Source organism: Pipistrellus kuhlii, unplaced genomic scaffold (genome assembly GCF_014108245.1).
Source record: "Pipistrellus kuhlii isolate mPipKuh1 unplaced genomic scaffold, mPipKuh1.p scaffold_m20_p_3, whole genome shotgun sequence".
Lineage (NCBI taxonomy): Eukaryota > Metazoa > Chordata > Mammalia > Chiroptera > Vespertilionidae > Pipistrellus > Pipistrellus kuhlii.
Window position 1 is genome coordinate 99,860,097 of NW_023425529.1, and position 17,064 is coordinate 99,877,160.

General features: G+C 37.8%; 1 protein-coding gene across 4 annotated transcripts in view; it reads left to right on the forward strand.

Annotated features, from left to right (window-relative positions):
* The window catches only part of DCLK1 (doublecortin like kinase 1), a 374,326-nt gene that overhangs the window by 285,419 nt on the left and 71,843 nt on the right, over nucleotides 1–17,064 (forward strand). For 2 of the 4 annotated variants that reach the window (XM_036455538.2, XM_036455536.2), the window contains exons 7-10: nucleotides 3,363–3,450; nucleotides 7,101–7,209; nucleotides 15,456–15,513; nucleotides 16,007–16,126. In XM_036455538.2, the coding sequence (XP_036311431.1) occupies nucleotides 3,363–3,450; nucleotides 7,101–7,209; nucleotides 15,456–15,513; nucleotides 16,007–16,126 (375 nt within the window). The remainder of the gene's footprint in view (nucleotides 1–3,362; nucleotides 3,451–7,100; nucleotides 7,210–15,455; nucleotides 15,514–16,006; nucleotides 16,127–17,064) is intronic. The other 2 variants (XM_036455539.2, XM_036455537.2) reach the window with 1 other exon arrangement.

Genomic DNA, 17,064 nt, shown 5'->3' on the forward strand with positions numbered 1-17,064 from the left:
TTGAAATGGTAATTGGGATTTTTTGTTGTTGTTGTTGTTGTTGTTTATTTCTCTTCCTGAGAGTTCACTATTGGTGTATAAAAATGCTATGAATTTTTTGGTGTTAACTTTGTATCCTGCTATGTTTCTGAATTTATTTATTAAATCTAGTAGTTTTTAAAAAATATATATTCATTGATATTTTACAGAGAGGAGGAAGGGAGAGAGATAGAAAGCTAGAAACGTCGATGAGAGAGAAACATCGACCAGCTGCCTCTTGCACACCCCCTACAGGGGATGTGCTCACAACCAATGTACATGCCCTTGACCGAATCAAACCTGGGACCTTTCAGTCCGCAGACCAATGCTCTACCACTGAGCCAAACCAGTTTCGGCAAATCTAGTAGTTTTTTATGTAGTCTTCAGGGTTTTCTTCGTACAGTATCATGTCATCTGCAAATAATAATACTTTTACTTATTCTTTTTCATTTTGGATGCCTTTTATTTTTTCTTCTTGTCTGTTTGTTATGGCCAGGACTTCCAGTTCTATGTTGAACAAGAGTGGTAAAAGTGGTCATCCCTGTATTATTCCTGTTCTTAGGGAAAATGGTTTCAGTTTTTGCCCATTGCGTATAATGTTGACTGCAGGTTTGTCATGCGTGGCCTTTATTATGTTGCGGTAAGATCTCTCTAGTCCTCCTTTGCTGAGAATTTTTATCAAAAAAAGGTGTTGGGTTTGTTGAATGCTTTTTCAGTATCAATTGTTATGATCATGTGATGTTTGTCTTGCAATCTGTTTATGTGCTGTATCACATTTATTGATTTGTGAATATTGGACCAGCCTTGTATCTCCAGAATAAATCTCAGTTGGTCAAGATATATTATCCTTTTAATGTATTGCTAGATCCAATTTGCTAACATTTTACTGAGTATTTTAGCATCTATGCTTATCAGGGGTATTGTAGTTCCCTTTCTTTGTCATATCTTTTTTTTTTTTTAATATATTTTATTGATTTTTCACAGAGAGGAAGAGAGAGGGATAGAGAGTTAGAAACATCGATGAGAGAGAATCATCGATCAGCTGCCTCTTGCACACCCCCTACTGGAGATGTGCCCGCAACCAAGGTACATGCCCTTGCCCGGAATCGAACCCGGGACCTTTCAGACCGCAGGCCGACACTCTATCCACTGAGCCAAACCTGGCCTCTTGGTCATATCTTAATCTGGTTTTGGAATTAGGATAATTCCAGACTCATAAGAAGAGTTTGGAAGTATTCCTTCCTCTTGAATTTTTTGAAATAGTTTGAGAAGATTCCCCTGTGAATTGAGTACATAAATTAAGGGACATCTTTGGTAGGAAACACACTACTGGTCTGTTAATTCTGGTGCTTGATGAAATAATGTGTCTTTGGATTCTAAAATTTAAAACACCATATGACAAGACAGCACCTGACGCCCCAAATCACAATGTGTCTACATTATTAAGCACCATTTGTGATGCGGCTGGAAAAAATTAAAGAAATAAGAAAGTCCAGAAGAAGAGGTTTACATTTTAGAAATTATCCTACAGCTTTTCTGCTCAGAATACCATTATGTCTACAGCAAAGGCAATGACACGGAGGATAAATTATCTCACTGTTGTGGAAAACACACATCTTCCCTTCAAATGTGGTAATTTTAATGTATTTTTTTTCTAGACAACTACATCGCAAATCTGTCTTGTTTCCATATTATATTCCAGTATTATAAATATGATGTTTTCACAAACAAATATTCATAAAAGTCAGCAAATTATGGCTTAGAAACTCATACATTTACAATACTTGCAACAGGTTGTGACTATACATAGTGTCACACCAAGAAAAACTCCATTTCAAGGTTACAATCTGAATCCCTCTTTCTAGCCTGACATAGGACAAATGTATGCTGCTGGTCACAAAGGGAGATTAGATGAGAGAGGATGGAAAAATAGCTCAAGTAGTCAGGCTGATTAATAGGGAATTTTAATTATATTAAAAAATAAAAGACACACCACACAAACTATGTGACATTTAGAGGTTTACTAGAGTAACTATAAAACTTCTTGAATGTCCTATAAAGAAGCAGGATCATTTACTGCTGTGAATTTAGCTTTAAAAAAAAATAGAACTTTTATCACAATTTTGTCAACTGTTGGCTTTGCTGAACTCATACAATGGAACCTGTTCATTTTAGCTGCACCTGGGATATGTTCATGGCAGTTGATTCAAATGGACCTTCAGAGATTTAAGTAGCATTTCCTCAATTACATTAATCTTCAGTGAAAATTAAAATATTTGAATTTTCTATGCAAGATACTATAGTTCTTGGTTAAATTATATAAAACTTTTCTTCCTACCTTGTTAAGATTGGTTTGAATGGGGGAGGTTGAAGGGAGACTGATAAGTAGAGAAAAACTAGGTCAGCTTTTCTTCTCACCACACCCTTCATTATTAATTCAACTACAGAGGCTCTTTCCCTCCTCTGTGCTCCACAGACAGCCAGCACCATGAGCCAATGCCACCCCCTCACCGCCTCCTTCTCCCATCAGGCCAACCAAGTGAATAAATCCAGGGAAACAGAGGAAGATCTTTTAGGACAAGCTGCATTCACTATCTAGAAGTAGCATTGAAAGGTGCAGATTGTTTTCTTAAGAAATAGATGCAGAGAGGGAACCTTCATTGTTAAACTTCTGCCCCATTGTTGATCATAGTATTAAATATTTGGAATTGTTGCATCCTCTAAACTTTATAATATAGTTGTTACCCTGTCTGTTCTCATGGATCTTTGTGTCAAAATGCACCAAACATACAATAAATCACCAGGCATAGGTGTTTATTCCTCATATTTATTGTGTAAGGTTTAACATATTGATAAACTGCTGAATGCTGTGTCTTCATCTCAAAGTGGAATAAACAAATCCACCCTTTTACCTTTCTCTAAGGATTTGATTTGGTAAGGCTGAATACTTTTTTAAGCTATTTCAAATTGAAGAGTAAACATTTCTGAGGTAAGAATAGGAAAATACTCCATGAGATCAGAATGGTGATGTATTTGAGGCTTGTACTCAGACTGTGGGAAAGTGAGGCAAGACGCCTCAAATCTGCCAAATTGAATCAGTAAGCTAAAGAATGCTAATTCTTAGTAAAAGGAATAAAAAGCCATGAAACATCCAATTTGATGGTGATTAGCTTAACACAGTCTATTGTTAGTTAAGAGGGTAGGGAGGGGATGTAGTCCTAGTTGAGTAGTATGAAGTCAACCCTTTCTGAGTGTTCAGACCGAGTCCTCCCTAGGCTTGGGAACAGCCCCTGGGCACTCGGCACTCTGACTGGAGCTTTCCTTCTGTGTCTGTTCCCTGGCAGAGCTCTCAGCATGGAGGTTCCTCTACTTCACTTGCGTCCACCAAAGTATGCAGCTCGATGGATGAGAATGATGGACCTGGAGAAGGTGGTGAGCTTGTGACTTGGTGTCTGAGGAAAAGGCTCAGCTTGGACAGGGGTCAGAGGATAGGTTGGCTAAATTTACTCCAGAAACTGTAATTTCTCAAGCAGAATGAAATGGACAAGCCTGATGCAACTCATAAAGGTCAATAGCAAGGGGATAGGATTAAATATGATTCCCACTAGGGATCATATCTACTCTGTGGGAACAGGAAGAGGAAGTCAGCCTAATTTGGAGATATTTCATGTCCTCTAAGCATGTAAGTATCCTAGGAAGGCCAGCCTTTGGAAATAAATGGAGGCAATTTCTGCTTTTGTTTTTCTGAATTCTGCTCAATTTTAGTATACTCCCTCTTTGTTAAAAATCTTATATTTATTGTTGAAAGTATTACAGATGTCCCCTTTTAGATCCTATTGAGTCCCTCCAAACTATTACTCCCTCCTGCTATCAGGACTACTATACTATTGTTTATGTCCATGGGCTATGCATATATGCATAAGAAATTATTTGGTTAACATCTTCCCACCACTCACTCCTTGCTCCTCTTCTCTTTGAGATTTGTTAGTCTGTCCCATGTTTCCAAGCTTCTGAATCTATTTTGTTTGTCAGTTTATGGTGTTCATATAAGTGATACTTGTCTTCCTCTGACTGGCTTATTTCATTTAACATAATATTCTTCAGGTCCCTCCATGTTGTCTCAAAGGGTAAAGGGTAAGAGATCCTTCTTTTTTACAGTACACTCTCTTGATTGACTGTTATAGCCCTGCAGATAAATTCTAACTTAAATGAACTCAATATGTGAAAATATGGCTTTACAAAAAAAATTACTAATGATAATTGCAAAAATTCTCTTTGTGCCTTGATCTAATTCACTTTAGAATTTTTCTGTGATGTGGTCAAATGACCTGAATCCAGAATTGACTTTTTCACTAATTCACTGGATTGTTTTGGGTAAGGCTTTTTAACTCTCCATATCTTAGTTCCTCCTCTGTAAAATAAAGATTGTATACATACCTGTTTCCTTCCTTGGGTTAACAGACTCAAATCAATTACAGGAAGATATTCAGAAAAGTGTGAAACTGATATGATCAAACTACTATTAAAGAATAAACTCCCTTTATTTGTTTTATTTGTATTTTTATTTATTTGTTATATATAAAATAGAATATATTACTGGGAATATATTCTAAGAATCCAGAAATGCCAATCAGAAAGAATATATGCATTCCTTTGTCCAGCACAATATTATTTACAATAGCTAAGATCTGGAAACAGCCCAAGTGCCCATCATAGTGGATTAAAAAAGCTGTTGTACATTTACACAATAGAATACTATGCAACTATAAAAGAGAAGGATCTATTACTCTTTGAGACAGCATGGAGGGTCCTAGAGAGTATTATGCTAAGCGAAATAATCTGTTGAGAGAAAGACAAGTATCAAATGATCTCACTTATATGTGAAATCTAATGAACAAAATAAACTGATGAATAAAATAGAACCAGGTCATTGAAACATGAAACAGACTGCCAAATCTCAGAGGGAAGGAAAGTAGAAGGGAGGGAGAGGAGAAAGAAATTAATTAAAGAAATTAATTAAAGAACATATAAGCATTGCCTATGGACACAGACAGTAGGGTGGTGAAGGCCTGGGGTGGGGCAGGAGCCAGGTGAAGGAAGTCTAAAGGAGGAAAATGGGGGATATCTCTAATATTCTCAACAATAACAATAAACTTAAAAATAAAATAAAATTCATGGATTCTTATTTGTTTTAAATTATATTACTTAATTTCCCCAAAAAATTATCTATGGGGTAGAGCATGGAAGCAATTTAATTATGTTAAGTGAGATAATATGTTACACAAGAATTATTTCTCAACTACCATGAAATATCAGACTCCTCTCTCCCCCAAGTTGTATGAAATTTAGCCATTCAGAAGTCTCTTTTGTTCCAGTATGTTATATTTATTTAATGAAATGAAAAGGCCCTTGATAAACTTTTGGCTAAGTATTCTTAGCCAAAAGCCTAGCAGATACATTTTATCAATAGTCAGGGGGGAAATATACCAAACTTTGTGCTCCAGTTGGGTGCCTAAATGATGCTCCCGCTGGACAGAAGTACCTTGGATTCCCCATCCAATAGCCAAGGATGTTTACTTTTATTACTCGTGTAGTTAAGAGCCTTAAAATCATGTCATCTGAGAGATGTTTTTGTAAATTAGGATGCTTTGTAGTGGATTTGAAACTTCTCCAACCATCTCTTCTAATTCCTATTGAGTAGATTAAAAAAAAACCCACAACAAAAACAACAACAAAAACAAAAACAAAAAAAACCTCCAAGGCTGAGTCTTTTAAACAAACAAAATTGTTGGCTTCTTTCAGGTGATATGATAGGTGTGAAGGGTTTAACTGGGTCTGGCTTTCATTTTATTCTAGAAGCCACTGTGATAGTTTCTAGTGGATTGAGTAAATGTCATAAAGAGGTGAAGAGACTGCAGTAATGTCTGGGATAGAAGCACATGTCCTCCATTTGTACAACACTCTCCAGAAATTCCATCCACCCTAGAATCCAGGGTATTGCAGATTGAGTTTACCACAAAATCAGAATAAAGGTCTGATAGTTTTGAGTTTCCATTTGTTGTTCCCTAACATTACAGATTAAGAACATAAATGTCAAGAAAGCCCATTTACCACCTAATGTTTTAATTTTATTTTAAGAAGAAATGTTTAGTCTCAGTTTAAATGGGAGCACATTTAGAAATTACACTAGCTTCCATCACATTTTGTATTCAGGTTGCCTGAGGGGAGCTTAGATATATAACATTAAAGCATGTAAATTTTAGAGTCCAATTATAAAAGACTTTTTACACCCCTGAGATGTTAAAGGTTATCCAGTATATTTATGTGACCTAAGTGTGGCTTATTTAGTTTTATGGCCTTAGATATTTAAATCATTATTAGGCATTTGTAAAATATTTCAAAAATACATTTTAAGTAGGAAAATGTGTTGTGTTAGTGGCACTAACATAATTGAAACTACAAAACTTTTCTGTTCACAGACGTAATAGGTATTGCAATTTTTACTCAACATCTGCTATGCAGGTTGCTGGTGAAACTTTTGTCTAAAGTCTGCTCACAGATATTGTGAAGGGGTGGCAATCAGGGCTGAGATCATATAGAATTTTATGGAGATCTCCACTTCAGGATGTAGTAATGATAAGTGTACATAGAAGGCATTTTCATGTACAATGTCAGGCAGTCCAGAGTCCCTTATGAACTGTATTTACCTCCTGAGCCATACTTAGAAAGGCAATTTCTCTGCACACAGTGGATATGCAGTCAATGTTATTGATCAAATTGACATAAAATAAAAAAAGTAAAATTTCCTCTTCAGAATCCCAATTGCAGCAGAAAGCATATGTTGCTCTTACATATGTGGGAATGGACCTCATATGCTTATGTTTCTTTTTTGTTTACTCTTTGTAAACTTAGTAAAACTGTTGAATATACAGTCAGTAGAGCGGGCTGGCCTTGCTGTACAGAAAATGACCTATTGATTCTGAGTCAGTTTCAGTCTATTAGATGATACTTCTAAATGTCTCCTTTGTGCAACATCTGTGTTCTCTTTTTTACCAATAAAAACAAACTAATGATTCTTTCAGAAGTGTCGGAGGAAGGCTTCCAGATTCCAGCCACAATAACGGAACGATATAAAGTTGGAAGGACAATAGGAGATGGAAATTTTGCTGTTGTCAAGGAATGTGTAGAAAGGTGAGGAAGAGATCATTTGCATCTAACTTTAAAGGAAACATTTGGCATTGTATTTTCCAAAATTGTGCCTTTATTTGTAGTCTGTGACACATATGGATTTGGTTAATGCCTCAACTCCAGATGTTAAAAAAAAAAAAAATTAAAGAAGGAAAAGCTCATTTAACAACAGATTTGAAAAGTGCAGTGATTCCTGGAGGTAATCGATAAATTAAGAGCTTTTATTTATTTATTTTTAATATACTCAGCAAAACTTTTCCAGGTTTTTCAGGTAAGTCCTGAAAATATATTAAATATTATATATATATATATATATATATATATATATATATATATATATATAAAATAGTTTTTCTACAGTTTTTTTTTATCCTCACCTGAGGATATTCCTTATTGATCTTTTAAAGAGACAGGGAGAAAATTTGAGAGAAAGAAACATCAATGTGGAGAGAAATATCCATTGGTTGCCTCCAGCACATACCCCTACAGGAAATCGAACCCATATCCTTTTGGTATATGGGATGACAACTGAGCCACCTGACCAGGGTTACATTGGTGGGTTTTTTTTTGGCATTTTATAGAGGTCAGTTGTTCTTGTAAATATTATGTATAATCATAAAATTAAATATAATAACCTTGAAAAGCTTTAAAATGTATATGTACTGATCCCAGCAAAATGGTATTTAGTTTTATAGTGAATAAGCCAGATATTCTTATGAGCAAAATGGAAAAGTTTAGGGTGAAAGATTTATCTGTGGGATCTCAATACTCAGGACAGTAGCTGGTGGCTACCACTAATAAAGCCACAGCCTGATTAAGGTGGCCCAAACTCTAAGCTCAGCATTAGATTGGAATGTGTTTCTTACTTGAAGCCAACAGCTTCTTTTCAGAGCTGGGTGAGCAGATTATTAAAATGTCAGGGGGACTTGCCTTATTCCTAGAGACAGCAAGTTGGGGCCCACCTGGGTGTGCAGGCTTCCCCTGTTATTCATCCCCTCCCTCCTGCCCTTCACCTTGGGGCTGGACACCCAACTAGTTCCTCAGACTGTGGAAGAACAATGCTCCTTCGTGCTACATTCCCTGCATGCCTTGGACTAGAAGCTTAGCCTATAAGAGCCAGAACTTGGTCTTCTTAGAAGAGCTTTGACTTGGAAGCACAGTAAAGCTGGAAGCCTACACAGGGCCTCACACACCAGAAACATCCTTAATTTGGGCAGTAGCTACTGATTTGATCTGTGAACCCTTTGCTACTCTTTGGAAAAAGCTTCTTTGACAAGGCAGTGGTGCCCTCACGAAGCTTCCCTCCAACAGTGGATCTTAAACTTTGCTCCACTCCACACACCAACTGGGCCAAGATTTTTCCAACAGTTACAGCACACACTTGATCAGCCACTCTTTGTGAGGGAGGACATGAATAATAATCAGTAGCTTGGAAAATCCCTGAGTTGCTATTGCAAGGTCACTTTTTCTCTTTTTCTCTCATTCCCCCATCCTCAACATAAAGCCATTGTTGGGTTTCTGCCAAAAATAGAAAATGTCCAATTACTTTTCTGGGCCCCACAAATTCAAAAACAGGAGAGACCACTGTTTATTGAGCAAAAAATATGTACAATGCTCTTAACTTATGATATTCCATTTAATTATCATAACTTCACAGTATCAGTATTGTTTCTACTTTATACAAAGAAAGCCTGGAGAAGTTATATGCCCAAGATCACCCATCTAGTAAGTACTTAGCAAAGCATAAATCTGAGCCCAGCCCTAAAACCCATACTTTAAACCACTGCTTCCATCCAGGGGGCTCCCACAAGAATATGGTTTAGCTGAGCCAAATTCATATATACTACATTTGTCCTGTTCAAAAAGGACAAAAATTAAATCTGGTGAGCCATTCCTAAGCTAATGGATAGAAATGTGTGCTTATATAATTTCATGTACACTTTTACTAGTTGTAAAACTTTTATTTCCACTGTAGCAGAAAATCCCATTGTTAGCAGATTGCCATGCCTTTCACCTATGGAGTGTCTGGTTATTTGGCAGGGTTCATAATTTGTTATGGTCATGTGCTTTTTGTCCTAGCTGATACATGGATCAGGATGGCATCTTAGTTTAACAGTACTGGACTTCACACAGTAGAAACTTCTCATTTTTCCATCCAGAATTCATTTATTTATTCTTTAGTTTGGATTGTTTATTTTGCATAAGTTCACATCTTGGGTCTCATTGTATGAACCTTCTTAGTCTAAATACCAGATTACCCCAAAAAGTGTTAGTATTCTTCTCCAGTGAATGAGGAGATATGGCATGTGCACTCTCTCCCCAGATGTATCATGAAACATTTTAAAAATACTTTCCAAAGGTCCAAGAAAATAAAAATAAACTATGAATGTTGTGAATAGCACAGATTGCTTATGGGTACATTCTGCCATATTTTTAAGGATGAGTTTGGATTAAGAGCAAGTATGTCTCTTTTCTATTAATAATATGCGGTCACAGGGTAGATTTTCCTGCAACAATAAATACAATAACAGCGCTACACTGTCCTTTATTTCTATGATCCCATGCCAGCAAGTCTTTTGATAGTGCCTGCCAGGTCCACTTAGGTTTCTGCCTATTCTCCAGTAGCAGTTTCTCCAAGTGGCCTTAGGACATGCTAAAAGGTTTGGTAGACTGAGAGGTGCTTTATTCTGAAGCTGTTTTCTGAAGCATTTTGATGTCCCAGAGAAAAGTCAAAGAGCTGAAAAGCACTAACAAGAGGTCAGGTGTCTTCACCTCTGGCTTTCTTGGCCCTCTGTGGACTAATTACCACACAAGCGATGCAGCCATAATCAGTGATGGCGTCTCAGGTGGCTCTTGGGCCTCCTCCTCACCTGCACTGCATGGCTTTCGGTAATGTAGCCCTCAGAACTCTATTAAAATTCTACCTGCTCATGATTCCTTCTCTTTCCTGTTCACCTATAAGCCTGAAGAACTGCACAACAAAACTATTGGCTTTAGGATGAATGTGGGCAGGCTCAAACCCACCCAAAAGAGCTGAGACTGGAGTGTCACTAAAATAGGTGCATCCACCTCAAAGATTTTCAGAATACCTGTAGTTTGAAGGCATTTTCTGATGAAGTGGAATTTTGGTGAAGAAGGTAATAGTGTTCTTCCTTCTTTCCTGAGGATGCTCTGTCACCCATGTTCACATTCAAAATAAAACTTCACTCTAGAGATGTTAGATCTGGATGCCTCAGCTCTCTGATCTTGACAGCCTCGCACCCCTCCCCCTTATGAAGGAGACTGAGATGCAGCTTTATTATGATCACCTGGTAAACAAAGTGTGATGTTTACTAACCCTCTTTGTTAATGGGTCTTCCTGTCATTGTCCTCATAGCCACCATCCTCTGGAGTTTCCACAACTTGGTTCACATATCTGGAACTGTTAATTCAGGCCTGGGCTGGGCACTTCTAGGCTCCAAAGAGAGACAAGACAGCTCTTCTCCAAGAGAACCTGCTCCAAAGCAAAGACTTACTATGCAATTCAATAAATGCTATGGTAAAAAAATGATTAAGAAGCTATTATTAGTTTTCCACATAATATTTTTTAAAACTTTCAAAACACAGCAAACAACAACAAAAAGCACATTAGAGCATGGCAGGCCCATCCTTGTCAGTCCATCCTCCTTTTCTAAGCATTCTTCCCTCTGGGTGAGGAAGGGGGATGGGAGCAAACTGACTGGAGTTGATAATCACTAAGTTAAACAAGACAGTTTTCTCCAAGCCATTTTTTTTTTTAGCAGAAACATTAAAAAATAGATTTAGTGCTAGTTGGCAAAATTTGGAAATGTCTTTCCAGTAGTTTAGACTCTAACCTTGGGTCAAACTAAATAGGAAGGGGACCTTCACATTGACCTTCAAATTCCCACAGACCTGGAGGAAAACAAAGTCTGTGCTGAGGCAGGTGCTGCTTTTGCTGTGGCATCCAAGCTTTCCATAATTCCAGGAAAGGTCAAGCATATAATTTCAGGAACAAGCAAGAAAATGGTCTGCATTTTCATCAGAAATCCAGGTATTTAGTATTATTAATATACCAAACTAGACTCCCTTGGGGACAAGGACCAGATGCACTCATCTCTGTAGCCACCAAAGCATCATGCTTGCAATTACATAGGGACATCCTCAGGGAGGGAGCTAGTGTAATCCCTCCCAGGACTCCAAGCACTCCAGTTATGTCCTGAGCCTACAGCTGTGTGGGAAATGCATACAAGCCTAAGATATAGTGGTCCCAGGGTTTAATAGGAAAAGGACCTTATGGGTTCAATACACAGAATCTCACACAATAGGATTAAACACTCAATTAGTGTTATATAGAAACATTCTATGTGAGAAGGCAAATGCTTTATTTAAGGTTTTATGTCTTTACAACTGTTTTCACTTACCAACTTAAAACAAGCAGTTAAATGTTTATGGTATACATTTAGTCATAATACCTTTTTTAGGCTCATTTTTCAGTCTCAGGTACTTTCCTCTAAACATATACTTTCAGTAATAAGGATTTTACTATGACTTTATAGTTCTTCCCTCAAGGAATCAAGAGAAAAATTTGAAGCTCATTGTTTGCTATAAAATACTAAGGGCCTGGTACACAAAATTTATGCACTGGGGAGGAGTCCCTCAGCCCAGCCTGCCCCCTGTCACATACTGGGAGCCCTTAGGGGATGTCCTACTGATGACTTAGGCCTGCTCCCCATTGGGAGCGAACCTAAGCCGCAGTCTGGCCTCCCTTTGTGGGAGGCAACCAGGCTGATCAGGGGAAGGCGCCAGCCCCATCACCCCACTGCTGAAACCACTGCCAGTCACCGCAGCCACCAAGGTGTTTTCATCAACATGGACTCCTGTCTCTTCACCATGAAAAAATGACAAATTTTCTTTAAGCATTTTCATGATGTGTCTTTCATAGGATATGGCATTTCTTTATTTTTCTTTTTATCCTCACCTGAAGATATGTTTCCATTGATTTTTCCCCTTCCCTCTGAACCCAAGCTCAGCCCCTTCCCAAGCCTAAAGCCTCCACCTCAGGCTTTAGGCTTGGGAAAGGATTTCCCATCCACACCTTCGATTGCAGGCTCAGTCCCTTCCCAAGCCTAAATTCTCTGCCCAATGTCTGGCTGGGAGTGATCTGGGTGCTGAGGAGGTTCCTGGGACCCAGGCACACAGGCAAATTAATCACCATATTTGTTGGGATAATTGGCATCCTCACTCTGATTGGCTATGGACATAGTGGAGGCACGGTCAATTTTACATGTTTCTTTATTATTAGTTACATGAGATTTATGCACTCCGAGGTGGAGGGTGAAGGGGGGCTCTCTCAGCTTGGCCTGTGGCCTCTGGCAGTCCAGGAGCCCTTGAGGGATGTCCGACTGACATCTTATGCCCATTCTTGGCAGGGAGAGGGCCTAAGCCAGCAGTTGGATATCCTTAGTGCTGCTGTGAAGGCAGAAGAGGCTCCTGCTACTGCCACTGTGCTTGCCGCCATGAGCCCATTTTGTGGCTGAGTGGTGCTCCTCCTGTGGGAGTGCACTGACCACCAGGGGTCAGCTCCTGCATTGAGTGTCTGCCCCTGGTGGTCAGTGCACATCATAGCAACTGGTCTTTCTGCTGTTTGGTCAATTTGCATATTAGCTTTTTGTTATATAGGATGGGTAAATCTAATTGAGTGTTTAATTCTATTGTGTGAGGTTCTATGTATTGAACCCATAAGGTCCTTTTCCTATTAAACCCTGGGACCACTATATCTTAGGCTTGTATGCATTTCCCACACAGTTGTAGGTTCAGGACATAATTGTAGTGCTTGGAGTCCTGGGAGGGAATACACCAGCTTCCTCCCTGAGGATCCTGCTCCTTGCATTTCTGGCTATGGAAGAGATGTCGTCTTCCTGGGTCCCCTACCAGCCCTTTGCTTTGAGGACCTCCATGTTCCTCATTTCAGGAAAATGGAGAGTGAAATGGCAAAAATACTGAAATCCCCCCTCCTTACCAGCACTGTCCTATCCATCCTTCCACTTTGTAGAAGCACTGAATGGGAATGGGCCTTTTGGGATATATGTGAAGCAGAGACCCCAAAAGCTGGAAAGGTCAGTTCCAAGAGTCCAGACTTGCTTGCCATCAGATGGAACCCTTTAAACCAGATAAGAAATTGCTCATGGATTCTAATCTAAGATTTGTGTTATAATTTTTTAGTCACTCATGAAAAGCAAAGTCCAGCAGTACTTCAGCTTTTAGTCTTCCTCTTGATTTAGTTTTCTTAAATTTGCAAATAAAGTCTCTAGAAGTATTGTAAGAGGAGGCTACCTGAAGGGCCTGTGATTTTCCTACGATGTGAGGAATCTCTTCTTCATTTATTATTTGACCACACAGTTGAAATTTCTAACAACAAATCTTTCTTTTTTTTCTCTTACTGAAGAGCTTTTTGTATACCCCTATGCCATAGCTTTGCTAATGGTTTGGTGTTTGTTTGGGACATTGAACAAACAAGCCCAGCATTTAGCCAAAACCAGCTCATGCTTTCTCCATTATGGCTCCTCTGTCCAGCTGTGGGCTTGAAGAATCAACAAAGATTGACTAAACATTGTCTTTTGGCCTCTTATTCATGAGAATGGAGCAATTGATTTTCTCTGGACACCCCACATCTCTGCAGAAGAGCCTCCCTGAGGCAGAGCGTTTAACTTTGCACATTTGAACGAGTGGAGAAAATGGGCTTCAAAGTGCTTATTTTATTCTGGTTTTATTTGCCACATATAATTACAACAATTTAGTCAATATTTATTGTTTTTTGTAAGTCAGCATCATGCAGGGGCCTGGAAGTGAAGTGGGAGTTGCATTTTTAGAAGCAAATGATAAGACTGATTTCTAAAATGCTCTTGAAACACATTTTTAATGTATGGCTTCTTAATCTGGTTATAGAAAATCACTCTCTTGCTCTAACCATATAACTGGGAACCCTCCTCTCCCCACCCACCCCGCCATCTTTCATTTTTTGTAATGAAGATTTAAAAACCCTATTTTAAGATTTTGTTCTTTATCAATCTCATGTAGAAACAAAGATCAGCTCCTAAATAAACATATTCATTTTGTCCCTAAACTTGGCTTTTATCTATATAGGAAAGGCTAGTCTGTCTTGGTTTCCTACCAGAAATAAAATGGCTTTGCTTATTAAGTAGTGGTTATTATGGATTATTAAATATGCATTGTATCCTTTGACAATAAACAAGTGCTGTTTTGCACTACAGTATCTTAGAAATATTAACACAAGTTAGGAAGCTATATAAAGGTAACAGTATGGCTAAATCCCCCCTCCCACTCCTGTCACTGAATAGGGGCAGTATTGGTTGGGATATATGTGAAACAGAGACCTCAAAAGCTCGGAGTTCTGCTTTTAGCACTGCAATGGAGCTTTGGGAAAGTGAGTTGATCTTGATTCCATTTTATTTCTGGGAAATGAGACAGCCATAAAAGGCCCAGAAGGTTACAGACAGCTCAGATAACAATTGTATCCCTTTCTACACCTTAAACACGTTATTCATGAGTTCTCTAGAAAACCTTATAGGCTTGTATGCTGAAACAAAGTCTAAAAAGTGTGAACTGCTTCTTTATAGAGTTTTCAGAGTGATCATGTGAGCCATACTTCATAGAAAGAGAACCTCAAGGGAAACTGGAAAGAGGAAAGACAGAAACTTATATCTGTTTTACATACTATTCATATCACTTCAGAGGGCTGGGCAATGGAGCAGGAGTTATGCCAACCAGTAGCAATAGTAGTAGTTTCATTACAGGTATGGCCACATGAATAGCTCATGATGTTTCTCTGCTAGCATATTTGTTGTCTTTATGCTCAATCCCTGAAAGTTTAAATATTTATTTAAATCTCAGATGGAAGGTAAGGATAGGTGGGCCAGTGGGAAATGATTAACCAAAGAACTTATATGCATATATGCTTAACCCACAGTCACAGACAATATGGATATGGGCTAGAAGGGGTCAATGGCGGTGGGGGAGGAGGGGAGGAAGAAGACATCTTAATATTTGCAACAATAAAGATAAATTTTTAAAAAGTAAAATAAATAAAAAAGGAAAAAAGTCATTCACAAAATATTTATATCGATACCATGATTCAAGGTGGTTGGGATAAGATATAAATCCTTAATAAGATGATTTAATATATCCAAAATTAAGTTTATTTTATTTTTTTAAAATCTTTCTCTTTGCAGGTCAACTGCTAGGGAGTATGCACTGAAAATTATCAAGAAAAGCAAATGTCGAGGCAAAGTATGTATAAAGTTTATTCTTATGGAAATACAGGTATTCAGGATCAGCTCCTAAATAAACATAAATTCATCCCACTTGTTGCATTTTGGTGGAATAGAAAGTTATATACTTATTAGATCATAACTTTATTTTGTAAATAGTACTGAAATAAAAGTTAGCTAAAATAGTTTAATGTTATTTTTGTTTCTTATCTTTATTTGCTTGTTTGTTTACTTTCTTCCATTACTTTTGTGATCTTAATTTTCTTTCCTTCTTTCTACTTGAACTTATAGTTATTGTGATGGGTTCTGAAATTACAAGCATCATCTTAAAGATCTTCAATATTTTTTGACAATTCTAGGCTATGTGAATATCAGAATCTAAGATATATTCATTATATTTGACCAAAATACATGTCCCTTGAACTTCATATAGTAGGGTTTTACTCATGCTGAGTTAGCTTCTCCCATGTTTGGATATGAGTATTGATTAATATTATTTCTCCTTTGGACAGGAGCACATGATCCAGAGCGAGGTGTCTATCTTAAGAAGAGTGAAGCATCCCAATATTGTTCTTCTGATTGAAGAGATGGATGTGCCAACTGAACTGTATCTTGTTATGGAATTGGTAAAGGTGTGTATTTTAGAAAAAGAAATAAACCTGTTCAAGCATTCACATTTTCTCTATCATATAGTTTTTTTATTTCCTCTCATCAATATTCAGTCTTTCATTTCAATACTTAGCATCATGGTTAAGAGTATTAATTAGAATTATATCACAAGAGTTTAAGTCCCAGCCTTTACCTAAATAGTTTCCTTATCTTGGGATACCTCTCTCTGCTTTAGTTTCCTTATATGTAAAATAGTAGTTCTTACCTAGGAGTGATATTGTGGGGATAAGAGGAATGGCTTCCACTAGTTTGTGTGACAAAGAAAGTATTAGATACCAATATGGTCATTGTTGTTATTGTTGTGGTAGAAATTGTTCACTTTTCCATGAACTGCATCCAAATGTGTTACCCATTTCTATAAAAACAAGCTTTAAGCTTTATTCACCAACATAATGGAAAAATAGCACAGTCCTAACAATAATGTGAATAGTCTGCTACCTTTCAGTGAATGTTGCCATCTCATCCTGTCATATAACTGTATTTTTATTCTATTAAGTCATAGGATATAGAAATGGCAAAACGTTGATAATGATTGCATGTAAGTGAAAGATTACTTGCCTATTTCCTCTACTCCCATATGTGGAATTTAAAAAAAATATATTTCATTGATTTTTCACAGAGAGGAAGGGAGAAGAATTGAGAGCTAGAAACATTGATGAGAGAGAAACATGGACCAGCTGCCTCCTGCACACACACACACACACACACACACACACACCCCACTGGGTATGTGCCCGCAACCAATATACAGGCCCTTAACCGGAATCGAACCTGGAATCTTTCAGTCCGCAGACTGACGCTCTATCCGCTAAGCCAAACTGGTTTCGGCCCATATGTGAAATTTTTAGCAATTAGACTAAACATTGAATGTTTAGTTTTCATGTAATTTATATTTTCTCAA